At 43.2% G+C, this 14,359-nt stretch overlaps 1 protein-coding gene across 3 annotated transcripts in view; it reads left to right on the forward strand.

Annotated features, from left to right (window-relative positions):
- Positions 1–209: 209 nt before the first annotated feature.
- tmem178bb (transmembrane protein 178Bb) overlaps positions 210–14,359 on the forward strand; it is a 426,141-nt gene continuing 411,991 nt past the window's right edge. For all 3 annotated transcript variants that reach the window (XR_009513640.1, XM_059977743.1, XM_059977744.1), the window contains exon 1: positions 210–990. Coding sequence is in view for 2 of the 3 variants with exons in the window: in XM_059977743.1 (XP_059833726.1) it covers positions 612–990 (379 nt within the window). In the remaining variant the exon portion in view is untranslated. The remainder of the gene's footprint in view (positions 991–14,359) is intronic.

Raw genomic sequence — 14,359 nt, forward strand, 5'->3', positions numbered from 1 at the left:
GGACATGTAACCGGATCGTTGTTCTCGGTGTCTGGAGCCGGGGTCCCCGTGACTGAAGGGCGGCTCTTTGCAGCACGCTAATCGGACGCCCTCGCTTTAAGCAGGTGGATAAATAAAATATGATCCAGCCTTCGGCTGAATGACATCAGTTCTTTCCTCTCCCTCCTCTCTGGCTGACTCTGTTGTATTTCATTCCTGGGAGATCTTCATTCCGGGGCTGCACGCTTGTTTGTGGCCGCAGATCATCATTTATTTTAATAGGATGCCTTTTTTTTTGTTAAATTTTATTAGATAGTTTAGACTGCCACCTCGCACACAGCCCCGTCCCGCTTGTCCCGGAGATCGACGGCGGGCTGTGGGGAATGGTGGAGGAGAGCTCCCGACCTAAGACAAGGCAGATGCCAGTACTGGAGGCTGCAGCCCACTGACGTGAGGGACATTACCTACTCCCCGTGCGAAGCCGTCCCGGAAGTTGGTGGCGAATGGTCAGCTCCCTCCTCTGGCTGCACCCCGTTTGTTCAGTATCGCCCCTCTCTCACCCCCTCCCCTCTTCTCTGAGTCTCTTTGCTTCCCCCCGCTGCTAGGATGCTGAAGGCTGTGGCGTGAATGAGATGGCAGCCGGCCGGCTCTTGCTTTACGCCGGCCTCTCCATGGCCCTCTGCGCCCTGGGTATGCTGGCTGTGGCCATCTGCTCCGACCACTGGTACCAGACAGACGCCAGGAGGCACCGGGAGAGGTGCAAGAATTACGCCAGCCGCACCAACCACCCGGGCTTCATCTACACCTCCAACAACCTGCCCCTCCGCGCCAGCCGCCGCCGGCTCGACCGCTGGGAGGAGAAGCTGCTCGGCGCCCGCAACCGGCGGCAGCTCTTCGCCATGAGCGCGGCGGATGAGTGCAGCAGGATGTACAACTCTACCAACACCGGCCTGTGGAGGAGGTGCCACCGGCTCGGCTTCGACCAGGATATCGCCGAACTCATCGCCAAAGGTACGTGGACTGTGGAGGGGGTGGGAGATGTTTGTGTTGACAAGAGACCCTTCTGCCCAGTTGCATTTACCCACTCCCGCTCCTGAAAGCCCGGCAAAACAACAACAAAACAGGAAGTCGGTGTTGAAAGAGGGGCGCCGGACATTATTTCAGCACCGTGGGTTGAGGAGAACTCCCTACACGTTACCCCTTTATCCTTAATTTCCCTCGCTCAGTCATTTTTTTTTCTCCTTTCTGTTTGCCTACCGATGTTCCTTATCACCTACGAAGTCTAGCCAAGCACTCATGGGGAGGGGGTAGGATGAATATAAACCAGTGATTGTAACTTTACTTTCACTCGGAGGTCATTATGAATTTCTAGCAATTATATTCTACCTGGGCAGGGAACGATGAGAGACTGGTTAATTAATGGGGGACACGGGTCAGATTGGACGGACCTTGAATTTTTTTTTCAAATGCTCCGGTAAAGTTATGTGTTTACACCCTCTACGTTCAGCACTCCCAGTGTCCTAGCTTCAGTGAAGCTGGGTGTTGGGGAGGAATGTTATAATTTCTGAACTCCTGGTGTTTTCCCTTGACCACCTCCCCACCTCAATCAGGTGGGATGATGTAAATAACCTGCAGGGAACTGTTCAAGCCTGCCCCATCCACCCATCGGCACTTTGCTACCAATGGCGGTTGTGTAGATCATGCCTGATCATTGGCAGCCTGTTCCACAGTGGAGAGAAACACAAGTTTGTGCTTGGTTCTTCCATCAACACTACCCAACTATGGGCACATGGGTGAGTGGGCTGAAGACGAGTGGACTTCTGGACCTGTACCTTAGTCTCAGATCTCCTAACCCTGCATCAGCTCTGTGGATGAGGGAAAGGATTGGATGCAGGTGATTCAGAATATGATTGTAGCATACAAAACCAAAAACAGGGGTAGACCATTTGACCTCCTGTTCCTGCCCCAACCTATAGTAATTCCAGGGCTAATATTCTTTTAATACTCAGTGCTACTTTCCTACACTGACCCCATATTCCTTGATCTCCTTAATATCCAGAAAAAATACCAAATGAGAAGCAAGTTCTGGAATAACACAACAGAACAGGGATTCTGGTTTTGAATTCCGAGAACTACTCGACAATGAGAAAGTGCATAGTCCTCAAGTAGGTCATCTATAGTTCCTCTGATCTTGCATCACAGTTTCCTATAGAGTAAAATTAAGCTGACATGTGGTGACTGAAAGATGAAGATTTTCCTGTTTCGATCTCTGGTTGCCAAACTCACCAGGGTAACACGGGCAAAGCAGTGCCCTTCTTATGATTGAAAAGCCAGAGGCTGGGATCAAGAGGTCTCCAGAGTATGAGAGGGCAGGAGGGAAGAAGAGGCCATACTAAGGTGTTTGCAGATGGCAGGAGAAGGCAATAATGAGACAGGCGAGGAGTTCCATGGGTTTGAAAAGAAGTAGAAGTGAGTTCGAGAAGGGTGTATATGATCAGAAAGATCAGCTTTATTTATCACATATGCATCAAAATATCGAAACAGGCAGTGAAATGAGCCATTTGCATCAACGACCAATGAAATTTGGACATGTGCTGGGGACAGCCTTGCTTCTGGTGTGAACATAGTACTTCCACAATTTACTAACCCTAAACTGTACATCTTTGGAATGTGGGAGGAAATCTGAGCACCTGAAAGAAACCCACATGGGGAAACTACAAATTCTTTACAGAAAGATGCAAGAATTGTACCCGGGTCACTGGTGCTGTAAGGCAATGTGCTAACTGCTACGATACCATAACACCCAGTGTAGGTTTTAGTACACTGAGATTACAGAGAGGGTGTTGGTAGATGGCACAGTTCACAGTTTCAAAGGATCGAATGGAATTCCGTCATCCGTGTCTTTTATCATCATGTTCCCTGCCTGGAGGTGGGTGGTTGTGTTTGTGCAGCTCTGTAACTGAGAATGCCACCAGCTGGCATACACCTACGTGGGTGGAGAACAACTAATCACTACTTGATTTTTAAAAGATTTTTTGGAAGTGTTACAATTAAACAAAAATTCTGATCTGAGAATCTTGTAGGGTGCTAGTCCTGGTAACAATGTGACACTCAGACAATGGAACCCACCCAACCTGTCCAATTGGCATCATGAGCCATGGTTAGTGACCCTGTTTTACTAGTAATACACACAAATGCTGGGGGATCTCTGCAGGTCCTTCTCCCATGGTCCACTTCCCTCTCCTTTCAGATTCCTTCTGCTTCAGCTCTTTACTTTTTCCACCTGCTTCTCACTTCATCCTCCTTTTCCAACCACCAATGTTCTCCCTCACTTAGCTTGCACTTGTTCCCCTCCACCCACCTTCTCATTCGGGCTTCTTGCCCCTTCCTTTCCAGTCCTGAAGAAAGGTCTTGGCACAAAGCGTCAACTATTTATTCCTTTCTGTAGACGCTGCCTGTCCTGCTGAGTTTCTCCAGCATTTGTGTGTGTGTGTGTGTGTGTGTGTGTGTGTGTGTGTGTGTGTGTTAGTTAATCTTGATTTACAGCATCTGCAGAATCTCTTGTGATTATAAACACTAGTCTGTTTTCCAGAAGGTAGAAGCAGTACCTAGTTACATATTATAAAGGAGCAACAACACTTAGTTAGATGGGAATTATTGGGTTGTGTTACTGGAATTGTCGATCAGTTGCCGAAAGTAAAATATTGTCACGGGTCATTGACATTAGATGAAAATAAAGATCAGCTTTATTTGTTACAATGAAATGTGTTGATTCGGTCAATGATCACCACTGACTGAGGGTCGTGCTGGGGACAGCTCACAAGTGTCCACTGTTTATTAACCCTAATCTGTAGGCCTTTGGAATGTGGGAGGAACCCAGAGCACCTGGAGGAAACCTATGCAGTCATGGGGAGAATATATGAACTCCTCATATTCCGTGGTAGAAATTGAACCCTGATCGCGGATGCTGTAACGCGATTGCACTAACCGTAAGCTAAGACATTGCCTGTAAAAGTACTGGTAATCGTACTGGTTAATGCTATTAATATAACTGCATTCCTTACTGAGCTTAGACAGAGAAGGGAGTTAAATCACCAGCAGCAATATTGGATTGGCAGCATCTTTTATTAGCATTAGACTGTTATCACTAGTCAGTGATATTAAATTGCTTCCATTGTGTAATAAGATTAGATTGCCAGCACTCTTAATCATATTTTAATACTCTAACTGGTTAGAGACAATAGACTCCTCTTGCTCTTTGGTGAAATTACACAGCTCGCATCAGGGAGAGATCATTGACACTGTGCTGGTTAGTAGCATTAGACTACAAGCACCAATGGTGACATAAGACTACCTGTGCTAGTTTACTGACAATCATCAGAGATGCACAATTGCTAGGAAGCATTATTGATCTTGGACTGGTGACAATAATTATTGATGTTAGGGATTTTGATAATGTTGGCGATATTGGAGTAGTGGGGTCTGTTGGTAACATCGGACTTCTAGCACTGGTATACATTATTCAGAAAGCACCATTCAAGGCACAGTCGGTGAGTGATAGCTAATTGATGGTGAAAGCTCATAAAAGTCTAACATTTTGAAATGAGGGGTTAAATTAGCTTTATTTGTCACTTGTACATTGAAACATTGAAAAATACAGTGAAGTGCTTTGTTTGCATCAAATGTCATCAGCAAGTGTTGTGCTGGGCAGCCTGCAAGGGTCGCCTCACTTCCATTACCAACGTAGCTTGCCCGTAACTCACTAACCCAAACCGTACATCTTTAGAATGTGGAAGGAAGCTGGAGCAGCTAGAGGGAACCCACACTCCCATGGCGAGAACATGCAAACTCCTTGCAGACAGCGGCAGGAATCGAACCGGCAGGTGTTAGTTACCAATCATCACATTAGTCAGAGAGTACAACTTGAGGCATGAGCAGTGAGTGACAGCTAATTGATAGCCAATAAAATTTTGAAATGAGGACATTTGAAAAGGCAGGCCAGATTTTGTCACTGGCTTATTAGCTGTGGATGGGTGATAATTCTCAATGGTGATTTTAGACAGCTAGAAATGGGTTAATGATGACAGAACTGCTCCTATGTGCCTATATTCCATATGCCTATATGCCTATATATAACTGCTCCTATATTCCATGTGGTAGTCATGCTGGTATCAGTTATTGATCTGGTGCTTGGTTTGCAGTGATCAATGGTTAATGATATTGACTAGTTAGCTTAAGTGAGTATTGATAGGCTGCAGGCATTGGTCTAAGGTAGGGAAATGAAGCTCCCTAGCTGAAAATGATGGAAGCAGAGTCCCTGATTGTACTCAGTGTTTTTGGTTCAGCACCTGCTCTGATATGATTTACAGGGATAAGGACTGACCATTGGACATGGGATTAGTCTTAATATTTCCGTTTAGTCTGCATGGAGGTGATGAGTTGAGTGCCTTCATTCTGTGCTGTAAATTTCTGTGATTTAGAACTACCAGTTAAGTATTGGGTTCGAAAAGCTGCAAATCTTTGCTACCGGTGGAATATTTCTAGCTGGTTTGTGATAAGAAATTGTTAGCACTGCTTAGTGTGGATATATTATAAGACTGTAAGAAGTACGAGCAGAATTAGGCCATTTGGCCCATCAAGTTTTTTCTGCCATTCTATCACGGCTGTTTTGTTATCTCTCTCAACCCCATTCTTCCCCGTAACCTTTGATGTCCTGACTAATAAAAAAACCTATCAACCTCTGCTTTAAATATTCCCAATGATTTGGCTTACAAGACCATCTTTGGCGATGAATTCCACAGACTCACCACCATCTGGCTAAAGGAATTCCTCCTCAAAGTCAAATCAGTGAGAGTTGTGCTGGAGCAGTCTGCGGGTGTCGCCATGCTTCCTAGCCCAACACAGCATACCCACAATTCACTAACCCTAATCCTTATGTCTTTGGAATGAGGGAGGAAACCTGAGCACCTGGAGGAAACCCACATGGTCAAGGGGAGAGTGCTCAGACTCCTTACAGACAGCAGGGGGATTTGAACCCTGATCTTCCAATTGCTGGTGGCTGTAAAGCAATTGTGTTAACCACTACACCATTCAGCTACCTTATTAACTCAGTTTGGCTTGATTGAACTGTTGGCATCAGTAAATCCTAGCATCAATTAGTGATATTAATTTGCCGCAATACAAGATTGCAAATGCAAGGTAGTAGTTTGCAACAGATTGTGGTCTGCTAATGCTGGTTAGTATTATTTGTTTGCGTCACCTGGCACCTAGTTGGCTGCACTAGTAATGAGAATAGTGCATGAGGCTTCAAGTAAAGAGCATTGGAAAAATTGGAAATCATTCTTAGTAGTTCAGGAGCAGTGGAAGGGTTCCTATTTATTTCAGAGTTCATTGTTAAGGCTACATTGAAATATTTGGAGTGCATGACATCAGATCTTAAGGAGAAGAAAACATGGGAAGATGATGAGCTAAACGATTAATTTGTCACAGTGGGTACATGCATTCACAGAGGAGAATAGCCAGCCTGTTATCTAATATAGAAAAGGCAGAGGTTCATGGAGAATATCCTGTCAGCATGAAGCTGGTATTGGACAGCATTTTCAGAGTTATGATTAAATCATCAAAGAAATTAGTTCATTCTGTGCAGGTCAAAACCACACCACATTTAGCATGTTGCCTGTGGCTTTGTCTGGGCGGCTGTGGTTGAGGAAAACAATAAAGGATGCTCTGGGACTATAAGAATGAGCAAGCTGCATTAAAACCTGGGACAGGATGTGATACAGATCAACCGACACCGCAGCTTGCCTCCCTGGTGTAGGACAAGAAGGTGTAAGTATTTCAGTTAAGTGAATCTAGCTCAGTCAATTGATGAACCAAGCTGCCAGACAACAATAGGACTAGAGAAATGCAGAAGTAAACAGGGATTTCAGTCCACCAGTTCCACACCAGCCATTAACACTACCCCGACACACGTCTTTCCTCCCACACTTCCATCATCTCCCTCCAGATTCAAACACCAACTAATGCTGAGGGCAATTTACAGTGGCCAATTACTTACCAACTTGCAAGTCTTAGCGATATGGGAAGAAACCGGAACCTATATGGCCACAGGGAAGGTGTGCAAACTTGACACAGACAGTGCCTGGGGTTAGGATTGAACCTGGTTTGCTGAAGTGGCCCTACCCGTTTTACCTCGTATTTTCCTAGATCAATGTCAGGGTCAGAATCAGGTTTATTATCACTGATGAACCTTGTGAACTTTGTTACTTTGTCACAGCAGTACGTAAACTAAATAGTGCAACAGTGGAACAGGTAATGGGTTCACTGACTATTCAGAAATTTGCTGGCAGACAGGAAGAAGGTGAGTCATCAGGATTCTGTGCGTCCTCCCTGATGGTAGTATTGTGAAGAGTAGTGAAGGTCCTTAATGGTGGGTGCCGCTTTCTTGAGATATTGCTTTTTGAAGATGTCCTCAATGGTAGTGAGGATAATGCCTATGAAAGGGTTGGTTTAGTCTATATATTGGAACCTCCATACCAGGTGGTGATGTAACCAGTCAGAATGTTCTCCACCACACATCGGTAGAAATGTTTGTCTTTGGTGACATACCAAATCTCCTCAAACTCCTAATGAAGTGTAGCCACATATGTACCTTCTACATAGCGGCATCAACATGTTGGCCCCAGGATGCCACCCAGCAGCTTGAAGCTACTCACCCTTTCCACCCTGAATGAGGACCGGTGTGTGTTCTCCTGACTTCACCTTCTGTAAGTCCACTATCAATTCCTTGATCTTGCTGACACCCCATTGTGCCTCACAGGCTTGTTACGTAGGGCGATTTTAGTTGCATTTTCAACAAGCCATCTGTGTTGAATGATTTTCTGGTTTAATTGGCTATCAACCATGTCTCAGTGGTTGCACAGAGTCGGAAGAATGTGAATTGAAAGCCCACTCCAGAGATTTGAGCTCATGTTGTTTTTGTATCTTTACCCGTGTCCCTTGGAAAGCAGTGTGAAGTAGTGGAAGAACTGCTAAGCTAGTTAATAGGCTGACAGGTGGCAATGCTGTTGTTTTCATATCTTTTGTCTTTCCTTGGAGATTATTGTTAACCTGTGGAAATATTTGCAGCCTTATTTAAATCTGACAGGCCTGAATGGGAATATTCCTTCCCTTACCAGCCCATACAATGGATGTATATGATGGAAAGTTTGATAGGATATCATTTTAGAATTCAGACAAGAAGCTGTGGTATTTGTTTGTGCTGGCTGGGCATTATATCAAAGTCAAAGTAAACTTATTATCGAAGTACTTACATGTTAGCATATACTGTGCCGAGATTAATTTTCTTGCAGCCATTTACAGGAAAATAAAGAAATACAACAAAATTTATGGAAAACTATAAATAAACTAAGATTAACAAACAACCAAAGTGTAAACGAAGATGAATTGTACAAATAAAATAATAATGAGAACATAAATTGTAAAAAGTCCCTGAAAGTGAGCCTGCAGGATCAGTTCAGAATAATGGTGAATGGAGTTATTTGCGCTGCATCAAGAGCCTGATAGTTGTAGGGTATTAACAGTTCCTGAACCTGGTGGTGTGGGACCTTAGGGTTCTGTACTTTCTGACCAGTGGTAGTAGAAGAGAGAAAAGCACGTGACCTGGATGTTAGGGGTCCTTGATGATGGATGCTGCTTTCTTGTGGCAACACTCCATGTAAATGTGCTCAATGGTGGGGAGGGCTTTGCCTATGTTGGACTGGGCTCCATCCATTATTTTCTGTAAAGCTTTCCATTCACAGGCATTGGTGTTTCCTTACCAAGCCATGATACAAGCAGTTGGGATACTCTTCACTCTGCATCTCTAGTGGTCTGTCAAAGTTTTTAATTGCTACACTGAATCTACACAGATTTCTAAGAGAGCAAAGACACTGATGCACATTCTTTATGATGACAATGTGTGCTGGTCCCAGGACAGATCCACTGAAATGATAATGCCGTTTCATTGTTAGAGTATTTCTTCTGTGGATGGGATATTATTGGTGGTTTAATAAGCATGAAGAAAGAATCTTACATTTTGGTACTCAGGCCTGCCTTGAATTGCGGCACTCTGAATTTTGTTGTGCTTTTGGGTTGTGCTCATGATGGAGCTGGCTGAGTGTACAGCCCGCTAAAGCCACTTATGATCCTGTGCATTGGAGGCTCTGTGTTAGATAGTGATGCAACCATTTAGAATGCTGTCCACCATACATCTACTGAAAATTGCTAAAGTCTTTGACAAAGTTCAAAGTAAATTTATTATCAAAGTACGTTCATGTCACCATATACAACCCTGAGATTCATTTTCTTGCAGGCATTCTCAATAAGTCCACTAACCATAGAATCAATGGGTGTACAACCACCGTGCAAATACATAAAGAAATAATAATAACAAATAATACATATTGAGAATATGAGATGGAAGAGTCCTTGAAAATGAGTCCATAGGTTTGTGGGAACAGTTCAGTTCAGGACATAGCAAATCTCCTAAAACTTCTGAGGAAGTATAGCCACTGGCATGGCTTGTTTATGATTGCATCAATGTGTCGGGCCCAAGCCAGATCCTCTGAGGTGTTGACATATGGGAACTCAAAGGTGTTCACCCTTTCCTGTGACTCTGCAATTTTAGTACTGTATATGGGTAAACAAAAACAGAAAAATAAATACCAGAGAGATTCTGTAGATGCTGGAAATCCAGACTAACACACACAAAATGCTGGAGGAATTCAGCAGGCCAAGCTGCATCTATAGAGAGGAATAAGCAGTTGAGACTGATGAAGGGTCTCGGTCCGAAATGTGGAATGTTCAATCCTCTCCATAATTGCTGACTAAGGACAGAAAAATGCTTTCCTTCAAATATTGCAGATGTTGAAAAGCTGAAACAAAATGAGATGTAGTACAAGCGGTCAGGGTTATGAGAAACAAGGGTGATTCTGTAGGCCAATGATCCTTCATCAGGAAGTGAAAGAACAAGTGCATTGAGTTGCAGACAAGGGATGGATGTAAAGGTAGCAATGGCTTCTAAAAGCTAGCAGTTGATGGCACAAAAAATAAACAAACAAGAAAACAGGAAGAAGAACCACACCAGCGGAGAATGATGCAAAAATTGTAGTGGTTACCTGAAGTTGTTAAATTTGGTATAAAGTACAGGGAATTCAACATAGCTGAAGATTTAAAGATGAGCTTTCACATGTACATCAAAATATGCAGTGAAATGTACTTGTGTCAAATCAGATCAGCAAGGACTGTGCTGAGCAACTCCCAAGTGTTGCCATGCTCCCAGTGCCAACATTGCATGCCCACAACTCACTAACCCAAACCATAAGTCTTTGCAATGTGCAAGAAACCAGAGTTCCTGGAGGAAAATGTGGTCACAGGGATCAACATACAAACTCCTTCATGACAGTGGCAGGAACTGAACTCCAGCTGGTGACTGCTGCCATTGTAAAGTGATGCGCTAACTGCTACGCTTACATATCTCTAATGGAAGATGTGATGTCGTTCCTCAACTTCATGTTGAGCATCATTGGAGGAATATAGGAGGCCAAAGGTGAGAAGTTTAAAAAGAGAACAGGACAGATTTAAAGTGATGAGCTGCTGACTAGTTCCTGGTCAACACTGGGTAACATAGTGGTGTGGTCAGTACAGCTGGAGGCACAAGAGATTACACATGTTGGAATTTGAAGCAACAGACAATCTGCTGGAAAAGAAACACAATGAGCTGAGCAGTATCTGAGGGGGGGGGGAAGGAGCTGTAAACATTTCGGGTCAAAGCTCTGCATCAGGACTGGTGATCAGAGTATCCTACGCCATGCAAATGAAAGTCCATATTGGTTCAGCTCATGGTCAGTAGAGGTAGCAACCTTTGGTCCTGACAATTGATGGTAGTCTCCACCCAAATTCAATGTTGATAGTAAAATTGTGATGCCAGAGCACTGGAGGACTGCTGGTCTTAATACTATTCTTTTGAAAGTGAAGTGCTAAACAGTAATAAAAGGATAACAGAGTACTAAGAGGAGGTTAGCTTAAGTGGTGACAAATTATTGGAATCAATTCTGAGGGACCATATAACGCTTCATTTAGAGAGATAGATTAGGATAGATGTCTTTAGGGAAGGCTATGGCTGACTATCTCAATTTAATTTTTAAGGAGGTGACAGAGTCAAGAAGTACAAATATGTACAATAAGTACAAATATTCAGTAATGATTTTAGCTTGGTCTTGCATGGCTGCTAGTCAAAGTAATAAGATGCATGGGGTCCAAGGAGAGTTGCATTTTGGACTAAGAGTTGGCTCACTGGCTGGGAGCAGAGGATAATTATTGATGGGTATTGTTAGTATTAAGGGCTATTATTGGGTTCTATAGATTCTTTGTATGGTACTCTGATTTAATGTTGCAGCTTTATAAAACCCTAGTAAGGTCACATCTGAGTATTGTATAGAGTTCTGGTTGCCTCATTATAGGAAAATATTGAAGTTTTGGAGAGGGTGCAGAAGAAGATTAGCAGGATGCTGCTTGGATTAGAGGGCATGTGCTATAATGAGAGGTTAGGTAAACCTGGATTATTTTCTTTGGAGTGGCAGAGGCTGAGGGGAGATCTGATAGAGCTTCATAAGATTATGAGAGGCATAGATAGAGTAGGCAGATAGTATCTTTTTCCCAAGGTTGAAATGTTCAATACCAGAGAGCATGCATTTAACATGAGAGGTGGCAAGTTCAAAGGAAAGGTGAGAGGCAAGCTTTTTTAAACCGAGAATGGTGGGTGCCTGGAATGTGCTGCCTGAGGTGGTGGTTAGGCAAATACACTAGGGACTTTTAAGAAGTGTTTAGATGGGCACATGAATGTGAAGAAAATGGAAGGATATGGATATTGTGTAGGCAGAAGGATTTGTTTAGTTGCCTATTTGATTACTAATTTAGTTGATTCAGCATAACAGTGTGGGCCAAAGGCCTGCTCTTGTGCAGTACTGGTCTATGTAAGATATTAGATGAGGCAAAAGTTGGTCACATGTTTGGCAAGGAGAAGAGAAGCTTTCAACTTCAGGAGGATGTAGGTGATTAGTCAGTTGGACAGAAGAGTGGCAAATGAAATTTAGCCCAGAGAAGTGGGGGAGGAAGTGTGTGGGAATGCAATTGCAAAGGTGCAACAATAACAGGAACTGCAGAACAAATGCGAGGATTTGGACAGAGAGACCTTGCAGTGGATGGCCAGTGATCCTTCAAGGTAACTGGATAAGCAGATCAAATGCCTAAAATGTCATACAGGATGCTTCACTATATCAGGCAAGGCAGGGAATATACTGTCCATTTTATCTTAGGAAGGATCAACTTGATTTGCCATATGCATTTACATGTACTCTATTAGGAATTTGCTGTGGTATGTTGGTCAGGACTTTTGGTATGACATGCAACAAAAACAACACCATTCAACCATTATAAAGAATTACATAAAATATAAGGTTGGAGGACAAAGTACTGTTAATGTGCACAAGTAAATGTATTCACAATGTAAACAGCATTATAAAAAGTGGTTTAAAGTGTTTACAGAGCAGTGCAGGGACTGGGATAATAGAATGGAGTGGGGGAAGAATAAATGATTGATCAGGTTAACTGCCTGGGGGAGAAAATTTTTAAGATGGTGTTTGTTTTAATAGTGCTTTATAGAAGTGAGCTTTTGGAAAAGGCTAGTGACCACAATGATTTTTCCTGCTTGCTTCTTGTGACAGAAGGAGGCCATTTTGGCCCAATGAGTTTATGCCAGATCACATTGTCTCATTAATTTTTGCCTGTTATATTTAGGCAGGAAGATTGTGTTGGAACTGTATACAACACTAATTAGACAAAATTCTGTGTACTACAGAGCTGTGGTCAACACATTACTAGAACGATGATTTAACTGGTGAGGGTGGAAAGGAGATGGGGAGGAAATGACAATGTTGCTATGACCAGGGACAATGTGGGCTTGGGTTGCTTTCTTTGAACAGGAGTGGTGGAGGGGAGACTAACACAAAATTTCAAGAGGTACAGGCACAATAAATAGGAAGGACTGATTTTCACTTCACTGAGGAGCCCAAGACCAGAGGTCACCAACTCAATGCAGAAGGATTGGTGGGTGGTGGGTGGGGGATCTAAGGAAGAAGGTTTTTCTGTAGTGATTGGGTCTGGAACTCAAAATTGAAAGAATAATAGAGATTAGAACGCTTATCACACTCAAACAACATTTGGATGTGTAGTTAAAGAGCTGTGACATCCAAAGGTGCACACCCAGCACTGGTAGGTGGATCAGTTTGGAGGAAAGCATTTCTACTTGTACAGAGACAATGGGCCAGGTGCTTCGAATTCTCACTCACTGGATAAGTAGATCACTGGTCAGTTGTAGCTTCCACTGACTTTCCACTATCAACTGAGTCTCACTTACTAGCAGTAGTCCCAGAATCTGAATGTGACAGGTTTAATCCAACTAAAATTGATGTTGATACACCAGAGAAGCACTGATGAATTCTATATTATCTTTCGGAGAAGGTGTTAAACCAGGACCCAGTTTGCACATTGCATCAAGGCATCAAAGATCGCATTGTACTTGTTTGGAGATTGTCCCTGGTGTCCTGCCAGTCGTTAGCCCACAATTAACATGACTGATAAACCTGATTATTTGGCGATTATTGCCTCGCTGTTTGTGCCAGGCTCTCTCAAACAAATCAGCTGCCTTATGACATTGGCTTTAACATGCTTTGGGATATCCAGAAGTTGCAACCAAATATTTCCTAATTCCTGGCTGCGGTTGCAGACAGTGATCATGCCTTAGCTTCTGTAATACAAATTGCCTATTGCACTGTGTCTGGAGAGGATGAGCATGAACTTCATTGAACCATCCCCCCCCCCCCCCCATCTCATCACTATCAACCACTCTCCCGCAGTTATTTAAATGCTAATGTCATGTTAAGATGCTGAGGCACAGGCACGGTGGGAAGAAACATGAGGCTTTGTTGATTTCTTGGTGGAAATCACTCCGTGAAATTGCTACCTTGGAATTAATTTATGTGACATCTTCAGAATCATTTGAAATGTCTTTTAATGCTTAATGTTATTACTGTTCTGAGTGAGTGTAGGGAAATCAATAATGTGTAGATTAAATAGTGAAGATGTTGGTGATGGGGTCACAATGGCACATAATGTTTTATGAAAAATCTGCATTAATGTGTCTGGAAAATACACAGCTAAAACTCTGTGACTGTTACATGTTGGGCAAGAGGGAAGGAAGTACAAAACAATCAGATTGGAGCTACATGAGATGCAAAAACTGCACAGTGCTCGTCGCTGTCACAACCTTTACTTAATTTGC

This window comes from Hypanus sabinus, chromosome 8, assembly GCF_030144855.1.
Source record: "Hypanus sabinus isolate sHypSab1 chromosome 8, sHypSab1.hap1, whole genome shotgun sequence".
NCBI classification, from domain to species: domain Eukaryota; kingdom Metazoa; phylum Chordata; class Chondrichthyes; order Myliobatiformes; family Dasyatidae; genus Hypanus; species Hypanus sabinus.